Source organism: Uloborus diversus, chromosome 2, assembly GCF_026930045.1.
Source record: "Uloborus diversus isolate 005 chromosome 2, Udiv.v.3.1, whole genome shotgun sequence".
NCBI classification, from domain to species: domain Eukaryota; kingdom Metazoa; phylum Arthropoda; class Arachnida; order Araneae; family Uloboridae; genus Uloborus; species Uloborus diversus.
This window is the reverse complement of record NC_072732.1, coordinates 180,539,902-180,559,367: the sequence shown is the minus strand read 5'-3', so window position 1 is coordinate 180,559,367 and position 19,466 is coordinate 180,539,902. Positions and strand designations below refer to the sequence as shown.

Sequence of the window (19,466 nt, the reverse complement as noted above, 5' to 3'; positions counted from 1 at the left end):
TCCACGGTATTTTTGACATTATGTCGAGTCCGTAACGTGACCTTTTCTTGCCATAACTTTTTAATTTACCGTTTGATTTGCAAATTATTTTAATTTGAGCTGGTGTGTTGGCAGGAAAAGATCAAAATAAAAAAATATGCTAATCAAACAGTAAATTAAAAAGTTATGGCAAAAAAGGTCACGTTACGGACTCGACATAATTGTCAAAAATACCGTGGAATGCCCCTTTATTATTAGTAAAGATTAATAAATACGTAAAGTACTGTTTATTTCATTATTTTTAATTATTTATTGTTATGTAAAATCGATGCAAAAAAATTTATTTCATAAGTACTTGACCATAAAAAATAAAAAATAAATAAATAAAAGAGGCATAATTAAAAAGGTCAAGACATTATTAATGAAAAATAAATTTCACTATAATTTTGTACATAATTTTAATTTTAATAAAATATTTTTTTAATTTTGTTTAAATGTTAAAATAATTTTTTTAATTTTGTTTAAATGTTAAAATAATTTTTTTAATTTTGTTTAAATGTTAAAATTATTTTTTTTAATATGCTTAAATCATTCATACTTTTCCAACTACTTTATAATTTAAGCAACGTCTACCAAAGACTATGTAACCTCTTAGTCACGGTAGACTAAAAATTTTAGTGAAAATAGGATTTAAATTATTTATTAAAAAATAAATCAGCTTTATTTATTTAAATTTCGCGACGACAAACAAACTTTTTTGAGCGAGCGCTAGCGGCCCGATAAACGGTACATCGAGGTACGAGGTCGACATTCCATGGCGTCTATCATGCCTTTGCAACATAACACAACTGGTAGACTTTTGTTTTTATATTTTATGCATCATAAACAATTATTAAAAAAATTTTTAGGCTTATATATTTAAGTCAAAATTGACTGATTTTTTCGCACGTTGCGTGGGTGGTAGACACGGCACGGCAACGCTTCGGACGCGGTAGACATATATTTTTCGTTATGTTTATACGTAATCAATAATATTACCGAGTTTCAGCCTTATATATATAAGACAATTTCACAAGTTTTTGCAACATATTGCAAAATTTTTTATTAATTATTGCAACGATAACTTTTTGGTAGACTCGCGTTTTCTTCTTTTAAGTAAACTAATCTAATATTAAAAAAAATTCTGGCCTTATATATATTGTCGTAAAATTTCGGTCGCTATCTCCCCTACTATTTCTTTTGTTGATTGGGAGCTGAACCCAAAAATATTACTGAGCAAAACCCGATAAATTTTAAAAATTGTTTACATTATTCAGCGGGGCTTTGTTGGGAACTTCTTTTCCTTTGTACGAGACGTACTGCAGTCCTTTGAGCCTAACATTCCGAATTATGTTCCGTTTGTATTTTTCTTCGTGCACAACTCCACGCCTACGTTTGGGATTAGGTTCATCATCTGAACTATCCGACATGTTTTAATAACTATTTAATGTAATAATAAACAAAATAACTCCTAATTTTCACCGAAAGCTCACGAAAGCTAACCACTCAGTGTTAGGTAACCTTAGAATCGAAAACAGCGAGTCATAAAACAGGTGAGACCAACCGTCACGAGTGAAATTTACCGCAGAAAGAACCTAATCGACGGTGCTTGGCTTCTTTCTGAAATATAAACGGATTATTTTCAAGGCTACCAAAAAACATTGCTGATATGGAATACAGGTTATTTCTGCACTAAAAGATGTATTTACCTTTGAATTGGACAGTACCACCCAAAACACATTTTTTGATATTTTGTCCCTTAGGTGGTTTCTGAAATAAACGATTCACTTATGTACTTTACTAATGGAAACAAGACACCCTTCTTTCTTTGACAGCGAAAGTTTAAAATACGAGTGCGCAGCTCGAACAGAAAGGTTGCCTAAGTTTTTTTTATGTCTTGTGCCAGCCTGACTGGCGATTTGGGGTGCGCTGCTTCACTTTTTCAACTGTACCGTGATTTGGTTTTAAGTTCGACTTCTGCAGTACATACATGCTATAAAAGCTCGTTTATATTGTAGGCAAGCGATCACTACACAACAACACATTCCCACAAAGGACAGGACAGGAGAAAGTACATCCATGTCCTAGCCGGGATTTCAACCCAGAGCCTCCCCATCCGCAGTCAGACTTCTCTGACCACTAAGCAAAGGCGGCCGGCAGATTACCTATGAGAAATTACAAATTCATTTAAGAAGGTTTCATCAGCGATTCCATTTAGCAAAAGAAGCATAATTTAACGAATTTCCACTTTTAATAGCTTCAATGAAGACGACACTGTTGTGTTCGAATTTAGAACAATACTCAACGAGAAAGTTTTCATTTATGAATTGTCAATAAACCTTTCACATCAGTCTTTAAAATCAAAACTGTTATTGTGTTTTCTTGAAAGTTTTTTTTCATTACTGTGGTACAGAAAAACTTTAATGTTATTAACTGCTCGGTAATTTCAGAAGTACGCATCCAAAGTACAAGACCGCTCTGAGCAAAGCAGTATCTAAAATTTCCTTCTTTCACTTTACTGCATTTTCGTTATCAAATTTTACCTTAGCTTTGTTGTATAAACTTGCTTATTTTGTTTCAGCTTAAAATAAAGCATGAAAAGAGAGTCAAATTCTAACATTTTACTAGTGTTTATGGGGAATCAAAAACGCGTTTCTTCAAATGTCTCAAAATCTTATTTTTGTAGATACTGCCGCTTACCTGCTTACGACAGAACAGCCCTACCAAGTTAGAATGGATTGCAACATATTGTTGAATCTTGCTTTCTTCTGCATTATTGCAAACTATGCTATGTCACTGATTTTTCATTCTATTACCTTTAGGTATTTATCTTATTAAATATATTGAATAAAACTAAATTTCTCTTAATAATTAAAAAACGACCTTTACAGCTGTCCTAAAGTGCGACAAATTTTAAATTTATGCTATTATTACTTATTTCATGTTGAAGAAAAACACCCGAAGCCTGCATGAGTATCACTACCTGCTTACCGAAAAGGCACCATTTAGGTGTGTGTACGTGTTTTTTTTTGTTGATCAAAGTGTTTCTATTAACTGTGAGAGAGATAAATCAACCTATTTCAGCTCATTCACAGAACTGAATACCAAACTCAAGAGTCGGGCTCAGCATCTGAAGCCTGCTTTTTCACATGGGGCTCAGCCTCTGAAACCTGTAAACTCAAGTAGGGCTCAGAATCCGAAAGCTGTCAACTCAAGTAGGGCTCAGCATCTGAAACCTGTAAATCTTGGCAAGCAGCAGCCAGAATAGACTTCCGACGAGGCAGAGGCAAAGTCCGGCCCATTCGTAAGACGGCGGCCAGCCCACGGTGAACTCCCGAGCTTTCATGTATTCCTCCGGCAGATTGAGGTCAAGTATGGTACTCGTGTAAAATCCATCCGGTTTTACCCGCTTGAAGTGCATGAATGCCAAGTTGAAAATTCCGAACACAGCTGCAGAGAAAAAATAAGCATTTTTGAACAGATAACCAAATTGTGAAAAGATGAACAGAAATGTATGTTTTGGTATTAATAAAATGATTTCTTTCCCTTTTTAGAGCATTTTTAACCGACTTCAAAAAGGAGGCGGTTATCAGTTCATACCGTATGTATGTTTTTTTTTGTTTGTCTACTCACAGCGTCTCACCTAGTGGACCGATTTTGATGATTCTTTTTTTAATGGATAGGGGATGGCTCAACTTAGGTCCCGTTACTTTGTTTGGCCATATTTGTTCTTTAGAAAAAAAGTTATGGTCAAAAAACAGTAAATTTCATGCAATTTCCCTATCAAATGATTAAATATAAAAAAAATTTTGAAAAAAAAAATAGAACCGACTTCAAAGTTGCTCTAAAAAGTAAAAAATAATTTTATTCTTTAAACACCATCGATAATGCTTTTAAACATAATTTTTGAAGTTGGCGCAAAAACAAAACGTAAAATCCAGTGTAACCCTGCTTCTTTCATATTTTTTTCAGAAAAGCATCCACAGTTACGAACGAAACATTTATATCGTTATTCAAATATGTTGTCATCAATGCATAATTTATGCGATAGTGAAGAAACTGGGCCTGGTTAAATTTATAGTCGTAGTTGAGTTATGGCTGTGAATGATTTCATCTATTCGTTTTTGCGCCAACTTCAAAAATTATGTTTAAAAGCACTATCAATGGTGTTTAAAGAATAAAATTATTTTTTACTTTTTAGAGCAGTTTTGAAGTCGGTTCTATTTTTTTTTTCAAAATTTTTTTATTTCATTCTTTTTAGTGTAAATGTAGGTATTTCAGAAATAGTACACGAAACTTCACCTTATTTTTTTCATAAAAATGCTCTATACTAAAAAAAAAATAAAAAAAAAAAAAAAAAACTATAAACATGCTTTAAACTTTAAGCGATTGGCACTAAAAACTTATCTTTGTTCCTCTTTAGAATTAATGTGTAGTTAATTTAATTACAACCATTTAAGTATTACGTTTTTCCTAACTAATTTACATTTCACAGCATTTAAGTTGCTCATGATGCAATTCTGTATTTTCTTACTTAGCTCCCATCATTTGTTATTGGCATAGATGATAACGAAAAAATACTACTGTAGTTGAGGCAAACCTAATGGTAGCATTGTGAAGGCTAAGCAGATCCTAATCACTGCATCACCTCGCTTCCAGGTCAGGTTTACCCCCAGTATGGAGCAATAGCACTGAAGAAGGGAAGATTTCGATAAGTCACATAGGATTCTATAAATCAGCAAGGTTACCAAAATAAAATTATTTACGCCAAAAATGAGACGACAGCGCCAGATTCCCGATTCGGAACTCCAGCGCTCGAATACGCTACCTTGCGGTGATTTATAAAACTGCGTCTGCACCTAAAACATTGCCACGTTGCGCATCACGTGTGTCTGTTGACGTAAACACAGGCAGTTTGTTCTGAGTATTTATTAACGCAATCGATGTGTCTTAGTTTGCTTTCAGCTACAGAAATTAATTCGTCCCTTAGTAGTATTCTCGAGCTTCTCAAAATAATGTTAGTTTTCATTATTTCTTTCAAAAAAGTATTAAATAGTGGAAGCGTAAACAAGAAAACTCTGGATTAACAAAATTGGATAACGTTATACCAGGTAAAATTTTTTATTGTTTTGTATGAATTTGTAAGAATATGAGTTTTTTTTAATCTTAAATTAATTTAACTAATCATATTTTACAGCAGCATTTAGTTGGAATGGACAGTATGCAAAATATTTTCTTGAATTTATTATCGTAGAACAAAATGAAAAATGTTTAACCGAGAAAGAATTTACTTTATTCCTTTTATTCTCAGCTGAAAGTTTTCGCCAAATTTGTTTAGGGTTATAGTTTTAGTATAGTGCGAGCAAAGTAGCCTTGGCGAGATTTCGCGTTTTTAGTTAAACCATTTTTAATTTTTATCATGAGTGGAATAAAATGGTAGTAAGATTACAGAATTCGATAAGTAAAAAGAAATGGTCAATCAACTGAAAAGAAAACTACCACCATATATAAACTGTGAGTACACATTTTATTTATTTTGTTCTGAGTGAATTTGAATAAATATCAGTTTTTCAATTCGATGAAAAAAAAAACGAACTTAACAACATTGACTGGACACTTTTCTTTAACCTAATTCCACATAAATGATTTAAATAACCTTTGTTACTACAGTATCCTACTGAAATAGACAGTATGCAAATAAATTTTCTTGAAAATATTTATCGCAGAACAGATTGAAAAATCCAGAAAGAACGTTAAGAATTTGAACAATAAAAAATAAAAGTTCGCCAAAAATCTGTTTATAGTGTTATGGTTTTAAAATTATGTGAAAGAATAATGTATCTTGACAAGATTTCGCATATCAGGTAAATCATTTCTATGACGAATGAATTAAATGCATGATTTCTTTGGATATCCAATCATATAGTCATAGAAATAAATTATCTAGTGTTAAACGTTACTCTTGACAGTCTGCCACGTATGTGCACTATGTGACAAAAATGTCAACAAATGCTGGAAATGTCACGAAACAACTTAATATGTACTAATGTATAGAAAAAACGGTACAAAATGAAAATGCCGTTCGAAGCGAACCAAAAATTTATGAATTCCGAATTCAACATCGTGAAAATGGCTGCTTCAGAACAACTTACTGTGTGTTCTGCATTAATTGTTTACTTTCGTAATACTTTTTGGTTTCTAATCTCTTTCTATATGGGTCAGAATATCCACAAGACTTTGAAAAATCTTTTCAAACGAATAAAGCGAAAAAATCATACATACGAACAAAAATCACAACACTTTTAGCATTTTCTTCGCTACCACATGCGTTTGTTTTAGTTTTCAATTCCGCCATTAGACAGTGACTGCAGTGCCCCCTATAGTTCGTTGGAGTTGCGAATTATTATCGAAATATCCCCCCTGAAGAAACTTGATGCTTGCTTCAGAGAAGCCTTCATTCAAAATTATCATTACGATTACTATTAATGTTACTGTCGTATGGCACCAAACTTTCATAACAATGGGTTTTAAATTTAATCATTTAATAGGGAAATTGCATGAAATTTATTGTTTTTTGCCCATAACTTTTTTTCTAAAGGACAAATGTGGTCAAACAAAGTAATGGGACCTAAGTTGAGCCATCCCCTATCCATTAAAAAAAGAATCATCAAAATTGGTTCACTAGGTGAGACGCTGTGAGTGGACAAACAACAACAACAAAAAAAAAACATACATACGGTATGAACTGATAACCGCCTCCTTTTTGAAGTCGGTTAAAAAACCACTGTTAGCAAAGTTTGGTGCCATACAACAGTAACATTAATAGTAATTGTAGTAATAATTTTGAATGAAGGCTTCTCTGAAGCAAGCATTAAGTATTTTCCATAGACTAATAATAAGAGTGGACCGAGCTATGGCAACCCTTTTGCTGCTCATAAACCAAACCATGTGACTGGTGGATATCCTAGCAACAGCGGGCGTTGATCGTAGCAGACGATCAACGCCAGCGAGAAATAAAATAAATAGAATTGATGGAACACAGAAGAATGATCTTTTATGGAGTCTGATTTGTAAATTTATTATTCTAAGTTGTAAATATTTCGTTAATACAGTGAGTTTTTCGTTTAGATAGTACTGTGCATTTTCTTTTGTCAATTTCAATAACTCTCTAAGCAATTAAAGATGCAAGCGCCCAAAAAGAATCGACAAACGGTAAGGTTTTTACCTACAATATCAATTTAAGATACCGATTAGTGCATTTTTGCGTTAACGCAAAACGTTTACGCCATTACGTTTACGCCAACGGTGACGTAGCAGTTCCAAATGAAATAAAAGTTACTGAAAACTGTGATCAAAAACTAATTACTAATGTCAAAATAATACATGACTAAAAGAAAAACAATTCAATCTCTCCACCTGGAAAAAAAAATTATAATACAAACACATTACGTCTAAAATACATGTCGAGTGTCAAAATAAAGATAATGTTGCCATCTGGCAACCATGCCGCCAAAGTTTTCGCCAAGCCTTCCACCAGTCACATGATGTATCCATGAACCAATTTTTTCACTCGACGTTAAATCCCGGTTATCACAAATTTGCCATTTCAACTGCGCTTGCGCGCGGACTTCGCTGATTTCGAAACTCTTGCTCAAACTAATGAAAAACATTTAAATTTGTTAATATGAGAAAATAACAGATAAAAATTAGAAATTACAAAGCTGTCTTTGATTTAGTTTTTACGCCTCGGTAAAGATTGAGTTTTGCGTCTTAATTATTAATGGATTCGGAGCCTGAATTTTCTATCAAACAAAGGCCCTTTTCAGGGCCAAATTTTTAACCTCAAAAGAGCGTACTCGATCTGCAGCATCACTTCCAATACAAAGCGGAACCCTCAACCTAAATACAAATGTATAATACTAAGCTGTTTACGCCTAACGTAAAATATCCGCGAAAAACGGATATTTGTAATATTCCGATCATTTTTGAAGTACATAACGTATTTTACGTTTACGTTAAATAAATATTTCCAAACCAATAAATATTGAAGTGTAATTTTTCTCTTTTCTTTATAAAGATTATCAGTTATTCATATCCGTAGTTTCATATAATGTATCCCGAAATCGCTGTGAAAATACTCTAATCGCATTCATTAATTTGTTGGGACTCTAGCACAAACTAAATATAAACTAGCAACACGAAATCTTTAAAACAGAAAGCCCAAAAAGCAAAGTCCGTGCGCAAGCGCTGTTGAAATGGCAAATTTGTGATAACCGGGATTTAACGTCGAGTAATTTTTCATCAGCAAGTTTGGGAAAGCTCGGTCTACTCTTATTATCAGTCTATGGTATTTTCAGTGTCATTGCTCTATCGTGGGGGTAAACCTAACCTGGAAGCGAGGTAACGCAGTGATTAGGATCTGCTTAGCCTTCACAATGCTACTAGGTTAGTTTCGTCTCAACTATATATAGTAGTATTTTTATCGTTATCATCTATGCCAATAACAGATGATCTGAGCTAAGTAAGGAGATACAGGATTGCATAAAAAGCAACTTGTATGCTGTGAAATGTAAATTAGTTAGGGAAAACGTAATATTTAAATGGTTATAATTAAATTAACACACAAATGAGTTCCAGGGACAACGATAAATTTTAGTGTCAATCGCTTAAAGTTTTAGGCGTATTTTTAGTTTTTTTTCTAGTATGGAGCATTTTTATGAAAAAATAAGGTGAAGTTTCGTTATAGTAACTTCTTAATATTTCTGAAATACATTAAAAAGAATGAAATAAAAAAATTTTGAAAAAAAAAAACAAAAAAAAACAAAAAAAAAAAAAAAAAAAAAAAAAAAAAAAACGACTTCAAAATTGCTCTAAAAAATGAAAAATAATTTTATTTTTTAAACACCAACGATAATACTTTTAAACGTAATTTTTGAAGTTGGCGCAAAAACGATAGATAAAATCATTCACAGCCATAACTTAACTACAATTATAAATTTAACCAGGCCCAGTTTCTTCACTACCACATACATTATACATTGATAACAGCATATTTGAGTAACGATATAAATGTTTCGTTCCTAACTTTGGATGATTTTCTGAAGAAAATATAAACGAAGCATGGTTACACTGGATTTTGTTTTTTGTTTTTGCGCCAACTTCAAAAATTACGTTTAAAAGTATTATTGTTGGTGCTTAAAGAATAAAATTATTTTTCACTTTTTAAAGCAATTTTAAAGTTGGTTCTATTTTTTTTCAAATTTTTTTTATCAAAACATGGGTTCTCTTCCCAACTTCCTACTTAGCATCATGAAGTTTTAGGATTGCCATTTGTTTTGCCACATGTGGTGGAAAGAAGTGGTATGGTGCTTTCCAGAATGAAATTTGTAATTAATTTCAGCAAGGAACCAATTAGGAAAAAAAGTTGCTAGGATCTACCAGTCTTCAACTTTCATAAAATCAAATGTGTTTTGCAACAAGCTGGTACGAAATAATTTTTCGCTCCCCCACCCCGTAATACTTGTGGGGTACATCAGAAGCTGTAATTTTTGAAAAATATTCTTCTAATATGGCGAAAAAAGAATCCCGGACACACATGGCTCATGCTATGGCTCATGCTATGAAATGGCTCATGCTCAGTGGTTGGAAAAACTACATTTTTTTTGTAGCGAACTACAACTACAACTACTTTGTTACAAATGTAGTTAACTACAACTACTTTTTTCAAAATGTAGCAACTACAAACTACTTTTGAAATGTAGTCGCTACTTCGCTACTTTCCAAAAAATAAGTAAATAGAAAGCATACACAATAGGTTGTCCCTCAAAAAATGAAAGTCGATTTTTCAAGTCGCGTACACTCTTGTATTTTTCTTATTATGTCAAAACAATTGTGAAGAAAAGTTTCATAAAATTTGCACAACGGCAACCCGCGCCGACTTGCACCTGAAAGTGTAAAACAGTACTTGTATGCTAGGCCAAATCGAAAAAAAAAAAGCTTTTTTTAGAAACTCGAAATTCCTGTAGAAAAAACGCTGCCCTTTTCCCAACACCCCACATGTACCACAAGAACAATTCAAATTAAAAAAAAATAGATATGTCACACTTGACCTAAAATTTATAATTTTATTTAAAAAATTGTTTTTTTTTTTAATTTTTCAGTTATATTTTAAAAAATTACATATAAATTTTAATAGAATATCAAGTTCAAAAATTACTGCCGAACACATTTACAGATCAACAATTACAAACGAATAATAAAAAAATATATATTTTAAATGAAAAATTTAACTCAACCTGGAAAAAATCCATATCTTTGAGTACTATGTGGGAGACTGAAAAATTTAAGGAAAGCAAAAATTTCTTTTTAACGTAATTACCTACTTTTCTACTTTACTGTTTATATTTTTTAGCTTAATAATTTCATAAAATCTTAAACTAAAACTGAATCAAAAACTTAATTTTTTGAAGAAACTATAAATGTTAGGCCACGTGTGGGATATCTAAATGGTTTTTAATTTGAATAAATATTTTTGTGGTGCATATGTGGGGTGTAGGAGCAACGTTTTATCAACAGAATTGTTGAGTTTCTAAAAAAACATTTTATTTTAATTTGGTCTAGCACTATGCAAGTGCTGGTTCACACTTTCAGACATAATCGGCACTTGTTGCCGTTGTTCAAATTATATGATTTTTTTTTCTTTTGACATAAAAGGATAAAATATAAGAGAGTGTGCGACTTGAAAAATCAACATTCGATTTGGGGGGGGGGGGGACACCGTAATACACAAACACACCGTAAGAGGATTGAACAAAAAAAAAGATTGATAAATAAGCTCATCAGAAGACACTAAGAAAAATGTCCGTTATCATACTCTCATACACTGTAATGCTCGCATTAAGTCCTCCAAAACAGTTAATTTTAATCCTTTTCTATAATAGTTTCAGTAGCTTCTTTTTATTTGGTGAATACTGTCGAAAATTGAAGCCTCGCTAAAATATTTTTGTTTTTCAATCTTCGGTCTGTTCATATAAAATTCACCAAATTTCAACTCGCGAAATCACTGATATCTTCATTTTCGCGAAAATAGTGCTTTTTTCAATATAAATACTGGTGAAATAAAGAAAATTACGACGGCAAACAAACTAATGGCGTCGAACAGATAGAACGTATGGCGTCAAAATGAAATGCCTGAGGTCAGCTCGTATTTTTATGAGTCTTATTTCTCATTGCATTCACTGATGTACTTGTGTAAAATTTGCGCCAGTCAAATTCGTTTGAAACTTGATTCTTTTTTTTTTTTTTTCAGTTTAGTTAAAAGTGTTTTCCAGAAATCGCTACAAACTACTATTTTTTTGTAGTTAACTACTCACTACACTACTTTTTTTTTAAAGTAGTGCGCTACACTACAAACTACTCAAAAATGTAGCTACTACAGTAGCGTCGCTACTTGTAGCGCGCTACTTCCAACCACTGCTCATGCTATAATGGCAAATGAAGACTTTCGCCCATTCAATACTGCAAAGATATGCATGACTCTTTGCGTAAAATATATTGACTACCGTAAACATATTAATGTATACCTGAACTCATGAGGATTCAAAAAGTTAGTCAAACAAACCAAAATAAATTAATTGTCTTTAAACTAGCCGAAGCAAATTTCAATGCTGATGATGGTGTAGATGTAATTAATTGGCATCCCATATGGTCACCCATCATTATTGAGGTAAGCATTTCGCACTTGTAATTAATTGAAGCGCCCTCCCCCCCCCGCCGCACACTGGGGCAGCCTAATGTTAATTTTGGACATTGGGCGGAAAATTAAACCATTTAGTTTTGCATTTTTACTGTTGTATTGATAAACTAAGAACATATTCCCACTAATCTTACTAGTTTTTAACATTATTACCCGAAGATAATACCTTGAAGTCGAAGAATTAACTAGCCTCTTTCGTTAGAAGACAATTTAGTAAACAGTAGATAACTTGTTTAAGAACTGTTCAAATTTAATAGTGTGATGTGCTGGGCTTCATGTACTCCTAATAAATAAGAAAAACACCCAAAAACGTTTCTTAGCAAATACGAAAATTTTGGAGATAATTTTCAAAGTATTTTGAATGTATTTTTGAATTACGAAAATCGCTAACAAACGCTAACAAAACTATTATATCCCAAGCATTGTAGAGAGTTTCAGCTTTCATAATCCGGTTTCAGTTTTTGCCTAAACCTGCCTATTCAAAAGATATTGAAAATTAAAGATAAGTAAATATTTTACTACGAGGACGACGAAACGAATACGAAATGAACGTTGCACGAAACGTATTATTTACGTTGGTTTTTTCACTTTAATCAAGTAAACATGTTTACAGTTTTCAGTTTGTTAACTTTTTATTGAAAATTATTTCAATTAAATACTTCGAGGAATCAGTTTCATTGTGTCATTTGTCGACTGTGGGACAAAATCATATGAGATGCTTAGAAGGATGGTTTCGTTTGCTTATTTCGGGGACTACAAAAATTGGTACTATTTTGAGTTATAAGTGACAGCAGACGAAAAAGACACAATAATCTCCCAAAAATACTTCTCATAAATTGTATGTACACAATAACAAACACATCACAAAATGAGTAAAAATGAAAACCAGGAGCAGGCACATTTTGAAAAGATCAAAATAGTATACATATACATCAAGAAAACTGTTTTTCTTCAAAAAGCAAACGTTTGTCCTTAATAAACATCTAGTTTCTTTTATTATTCTATATTAGGAGAACTTACAGCAAGCTATTTACTTTTTAAAGCATTAAAAGTTATTTACTTTTGATTTTAGTCCAGCAAGTTGTCTAACAAACAAAAGTAAACACTTTTTAATTTAAATATCCATTTAATACTTCACCAGATTTATCCAAAATAAATTCTGAAGGAATTATCATGCCTAAAAATTTCATCTTTTATTCTGAAGTATCATCGTCAGAATCCCCGAGTTCAGCTATCCAATATCCGAAAGGAATTAGTGACGCTTCGGTTTTTTTTCGTGTATGCCAAGTTGTAAAAAGTCATTAAAAAAATAATTTAAAATATCGTCTGTTATTAAACAGCCATAAACGAAAAAAATAGAACATTGTGATAAAAAATGAATTTAACTTTAATTTTTAATCTATCAACAATAAAAGAATTTTGTGAAAACCTCTCTAAACCTAATCATATTCCTGGTAACAATGAAAAAATGTTAGCCATGTATGCAACTGCTAAACTTACGAGGTTTCAATATGATGCTCTCAGAAAAAATGCAAAAGATTTGAGCAGGAACATTTATCCGAGTTATAAAAAAATTCAAATTACTAAAAAAGAGTGCTATCCTGATAATGTAAAAGTTACAGATTCCGGAGTTAACGTAGGTTTACAAAATTTATTAGATCTTACTTCTTCCCGATTCATAAAATTGTTATCTGATAAAATTGAAAAAAGCTCCCCTCAGAACCTCACTATGATATTAAAATGGGGATGTGACGGTGCTTCCAACCAGTCGCAGTACAAACAATCTTCTAGCACTGAAATAGATGACTCAACGGTATTTGTTATTACTGTAGTCCCCCTTAAAATTATCAAGAAAGATGAAGATATGGTGGTTTAGATCAATGAAAAGCCTTCTTCAACTAGATTTTGTCGACCAATAAGTTTCGAATTTCAGGAAACGAAAGAAACCGCGACAAATTTCGTAGAAAAAGTGCAATCGCAAATAGATACCCTTCAGCCATACATACTCGTAGATCAAGATCATGTTATTACCATAAATTATGAATTGCATTTAACTATGGTGGATGGCAAAATTTGCAACTACTTAACGGAAACTACTTCCTCGATGCGTTGTTATATTTGCGACGCGTTACCTAAAGAAATGAATAATTTAAGTGTGATGAACAAAAAAGAAATTAAAGAAGACCATTTTCGTTTTGGTTTATCACCTCTGCATTGTTGGATACGTTGTTTTGAATGCCTCATACACATTGCTTATAGGCTTGACTTCAAGGAGTGGAGTGCGAAGTCACCTGTCCACAAAGAATTGTTACAACAAAGAAAGGCAAGAATACAAAACGACTTTAAATCTAAGCTGGGGTTGATGGTAGATTATGTAAAACAAGGCCATGGAACATCCAACGACGGAAATACGTCACGAAAGTTCTTTGCGAATGGAGAATTATCAGCTTCCATAACCGGAATAAATCTTGACATGATAAAACGACTTTCAACGATTTTGCAAGTTATTTCATCTGGATTCACGATTAAATTTAAAAAATTTGAAACATATACGAAAGAGACAGCTCAGATGTATGTGAATTTATATGGTTGGTATTTTATGCCCGTTAAAGTGCATAAATTACTTATACACGGACCCGAAATAGCTAAGTATGCTATAGTACCAATCGGTCAACTCTCCGAAAACGCTCAAGAGGCAAACCATAAGTATTTTCGATCGTATAGGGAATTGCATTCAAGGAAAACGTCCAGAATAGATAACAATAGAGACGTTTTTAATAATTTATTAATCAATTCTGATCCTTTTATCTCAAATTTGCGTCCAAAGATTTGCAGTTTGCACCACAAAATGTCACAACAAGTGAAGAATTTGCTTGAAGATGATGGAATGAAAATTGGCTAAAATACTGTTACATATTTCTTTAAAAATTGTTTTTAAATGTTAACTAAATATTTTATTTTGCACTAATGACTTAGTATTTGATTATCTTTACATTTTAAATAACAAAATATTATCACATTTTTAAGTAGAAATTGGTTTTACTGAAATGTCCAAGCTCTCCGTACACTTGCCCCACTGTGCGCCGTAAGCAAAATACTCACACCAAAAAGAAAAAAAAGAACTTTTTGTTTTACTTTGCTTTATCAAACATTTTATTGGTTTCAGAAAGCATTATTATTTTGTATAACATACGGTGTTTAGAATGAATAGTATTTATAGATTTTTCGAGTTGTAGGTGGTGTGAAAAAACTTTCTACTGGGAGAGTTTTCAGGTCACTCATTTTTTTGCAATTTCTGAATGGTTTTGAGGGTCATGGAGAGTTCAAAACCCGTTTATGGTTCCAAACGAGCTGATGTGTGCATCACATGACTTCCTTTTACTCCAATTTGTCATTTTCTCATTTTTGACAGTTTTAATATGATTCAATAGTTTACTCTATAAATATCACCAACAGTGGCCAAATTAAAACCAGATTTAAAAAAAAAATCGCCAAATTTGTCGCCAAGTTGGCAACTAAACTTGGAAACCAAAAGACTGGCGATATGTCGCCGAGTGTCCGCTAAATTATAACACTACGTGATTTTACATCGAAATTAACAATGATTTCCACCCAAAAAGGGACAAAAGAACCCCTTCGGAGCATCCGAATGCAACCAAAAAGGAAGGTGCACAACTAGACCCCACTAGGAGCCTAAGTACCAAATTTCAACTTTCTAGGACATTTCGTTCTTGAGTTATGCGACATACATACAAACAAACACACATACATACGTACATACAGACGTTACGAGAAAATTCGTCGTAATTAACTCGGGGATCGTCAAAATGGATATTTTGGGTGTCTGTACGTTCCTCGGTACATATCCACGTGTGGTCGGGTTGAAAAAAACTCATCATTCCTTTGGGGGTGAGCAAAATGGAAAATAAGGCCGATTTTTGGATGAAAATTTTTTGCGAATACAATACTTCCTTTTTCGTAAAAGGAAGTGAAAAGGGCGGAGAGTTCTCCCCTTTCAGCGTTATTACCATTCCGTCATATCACCTGTTAAGTTTGCTACATAAATGTAACGGATCCGGTGCGACTTCCACTTTCTTGAAAGGACAACACAGTTCGTGAGAAAAATACAGGAAATTTATTTACACTATGTACAGGAAAGGTCGTCAACAACTGCTAAATTAATCATCAGCAATTAAGCAAATATCACTCAACACCGTAAACTCACCGTCTACACCCGTATTTACTTCCAAATACGCAAAAGTACAACTCAAAAGGCTTCACAAAACAGAGCAATAAGTGCTCTCCAGCGTTCCGCTGCAACAATTTACAAGCCAAAACCCGAAACTGACTCATTCACAAGACGCCCGGCGCTTTATACCGAGCGAAGAAATCTCTAGAAAATCCTACTAAGTTCTACGCATTTCTCATATTTTCTTTTTATTCACAAACCTTATCAATGAAAAATAGGGGACTGTATACTTCCGCCGAATGTATAAGGGCTGTATATTCATTACAGAAAACTATTTACAGATTACGTTACTACAAAAATTTTAGATGAAAGATAATTTAGTAAACGCCTAATTTAGCTAGATTACGACAAATTAATCACAAAAATAATTACTATTTACAGAATTTGTAACATTGCCCCCTTCCTAAGGGCTGCACGTCCAGGGCAGTACAATCCCCAGAAAGGGTGCCAAACTTCTATCACAAGTTTACAAATATACACATTAATTAATAACTAACAGATACAGAAACCAGAAGAATAACAAGAAATATTACTAAACATTAAAAGCAAAAATTATCTATAACTTTAATGTTATCAACCATGGTTGTTTACGTAATACTCATGAACTATGGCCATAGTATGGGGCTAACCGATCATAATGTACAACCCTAGGTTTTGCATTAGGTGATTTTTGGATCCTCACTACGACATCATTCAGTAGGTTAAGGACTTTGTAGGGTCCATCCCAATGCGACTGCAATTTGGTTGAAAGACCTTTCCGTCGGATGGGATTCCATAACCAAACCTTGTCGCCTTCGTTGAATTCATGTCCAGTAGACCTTGTGTCGTATCGGGTCTTCATCCTCTCCACTGCGATGTTGATTCGCTCCCGTGCGAAGTTATGAACGTCTTCCAGCCGGGCCTGGAGATCCTGGATGTACTCCTCAGGCGATGAAGGCGCATCCGGAGGACGACCGAAGAGAGATCATAAGGTAGCCGAAGCTCTCGGTCCGAAGAGCATCTGAGATGGGGCACATCCGGTAGTCTCGTGGACAGCACTGCGGTAGGCCAGCAGGAACAAAGGTAGCTTCTTGTCCCAATCCTGTTGATTTTTGGAGACCATAAGCGAGAGATTATTCAGGATTGTGCGGTTAAATCTCTCCACCATGCCATCCGATTGTGGGTGTAGTGGTGTTGTCCTAGTTTTCTCAATTCCGAGAATTTGACACAGGCCCTTAAACACAGCAGAGATGAAATTCCTCCCTTGATCGGAATGAATCTGCAAAGGTGTTCTATATCTCAAGATCCAATGTTGGACTAGAGTCTCTGCTACGGTGATAGCTTCTTGATCTGGAATGGGATATGATTCGGGCCATTTGGTGAAATAGTCGATGGAAACAAGAATGTATTTGTTCCGATCAGCAGTTCTTAGTAGAGGACCCAGGATGTCGATTCCAATTCGTTCGAAAGAAGCTCCAACGTTGTACAGATGTAGCTTCCCTCTGCTTCTTTTCTACGGTCCTTTACGAGCAGCACAGGCGTCACAAGAATGGCATCACTTCTTCACGTCATCCTTCGCCTTGCTCCAGAAGAAGCGCTCCCGAACTTTATTGAGGGTTTTCAAGACACCAAAATGTCCTCCAGTCGCACTACTATGTATTTCTTTCAGAACATCTGAAATCCTTGATCGGAGAAGTAGTAACTACCACCTAGATGTTTTGCCGTCATCAGATTCCCATTTTCGGTACAGTACGTCGCACAGTGGTTCAAAACGACAAAAAGCGGAAAAAATTCAATAACTTTGAATATTCTCAAAAAAATGCTTTGGAAAATTGTTAAAATTGTTGCATGGTAATATTTATCTTCATGCTTGCTGATCGTATTCACTGCGGAACCCCGATTTTACGTCCCTCGAATCTACGTTTTCCCCACATTTTAAGTTTTTTATCATCAGGTCCCAGTTTTTCCGTACACTAATAATATTAATTTAACCCGGATGGAAAGTTTGTTATTCATTAATTTCCCGCATTTTACGTTTTCCCTTGGCTGTTAAAAAAAAGAGAAAAAAAATGTTTTAAAATTAAGAAAAGTATTTCCCTCTGTGCATTTTTAAACATAATTCACTCTGTTGAAAGTTAATCCATGAAAACAGAAACGCTTCTGCTCCATCCGTAGCTGACCTTATGGACTTATCGGCCGCCAATGAAGATGAACAAGAAGAAGAGGAAACACAACTTGTCTCTTCTTTCAATACTGCATTTAAGAGTTTAATAATAGTGTAAGACTATTTTCTTTATCATAAAGACCAGGAAAAAACTTTGCAAAGTGTTCCAATCCTGGAAGATGCTGTATTTACTTTGAATTCAATGACTCATTATTACTGACTATTTTCTACCCAGACTCCCGAATTCGTTACTTAATGTGTTAGAATGATCTAAACTGGAGTGTACAATAATGTTCTTTTCGTAAAATATCACATTTTTACATTTTATAAGCGTCATCGTAGCAACCTTTATTACTGTTTTTGTTTTGTTATCTGATTTTTGCTTTTTATACATTTCCCGTATTTTACGTTTTCCCATATTTAATGTTTTGGATTTGAATTGACGTTTTCAAATATTTTATGTAATTTATGTTTGATTCAGGCCTCTGAGAAACGTGAAATCGGGGTTTCTCTGTAGTTCAAATTCATTTCTATTTTTAGTGAAAAATATAAATTAAATCAGCCGTACACCACACGCAAGGTTTATTTATTGCAATTGATACCCTCGAACAATATTTTCTGGCAATTTTGACAAACTGAGAACAGTTTTATACTAGAATGATTTCGAAAAGGAAATCAGAAATTTCAAACGTTTAATGATTTTCTAATTTCATTGTTTTATGAGCAGAATGGTTATTTAACTTTTTGTATATAATTCTGTATGAGTTTTAAAAATTTCTTTCTCATATGTATCTTTTTTAAAACCAAACGGGTCCGAAAATTGTTATTTTCAGGTTACTACTGCATTGCATGTAGAATAATGCTCCGCATTAAGCCAAAACAACACGTAAATCTGTTTTTAAAAAATCCTCTATATTTATTGATGAATGTTTCAAAAGCCCCAACTTTCGAAAACTGTAAACAAACGTTTTTAGGCTCTCCTGCAAAGTAGTGAAAGTGTGACGTACGTTAGTCTGGAACATGTCAAATTTGATGACCAATTCCTATGATAAAAAAGCAATTTACCCCTGTCATACCGTTACGAGTTATTTTCTAACTTACTATATTATATTGGTATTCGTAAATAGCGAAGATCAAACAAAAACATCTGCCACGACTGCAGTCGCAGGTGGTCGCAGCTAAAATGTTGTTGTTCATTTACAGGAAGGATTAAACTATTGTAAATTTTATCTCACCGGAAGCCGCCGATAAAAGTATATTCCACAATACTTTTCATTATATTTTTAAGAAAATGATGTTTT

At 33.5% G+C, this 19,466-nt stretch overlaps 1 protein-coding gene across 1 annotated transcript in view; it reads right to left on the bottom strand.

The window, feature by feature from the left end:
• Window positions 1–3,229: 3,229 nt before the first annotated feature.
• Window positions 3,230–19,466, bottom strand: part of LOC129217627 (uncharacterized) — a 29,400-nt gene continuing 13,163 nt past the window's right edge. Inside the window, exon 4 of the mRNA XM_054851956.1 lies at window positions 3,230–3,468. Coding sequence (XP_054707931.1) covers window positions 3,230–3,468 — 239 coding nt within the window. The remainder of the gene's footprint in view (window positions 3,469–19,466) is intronic.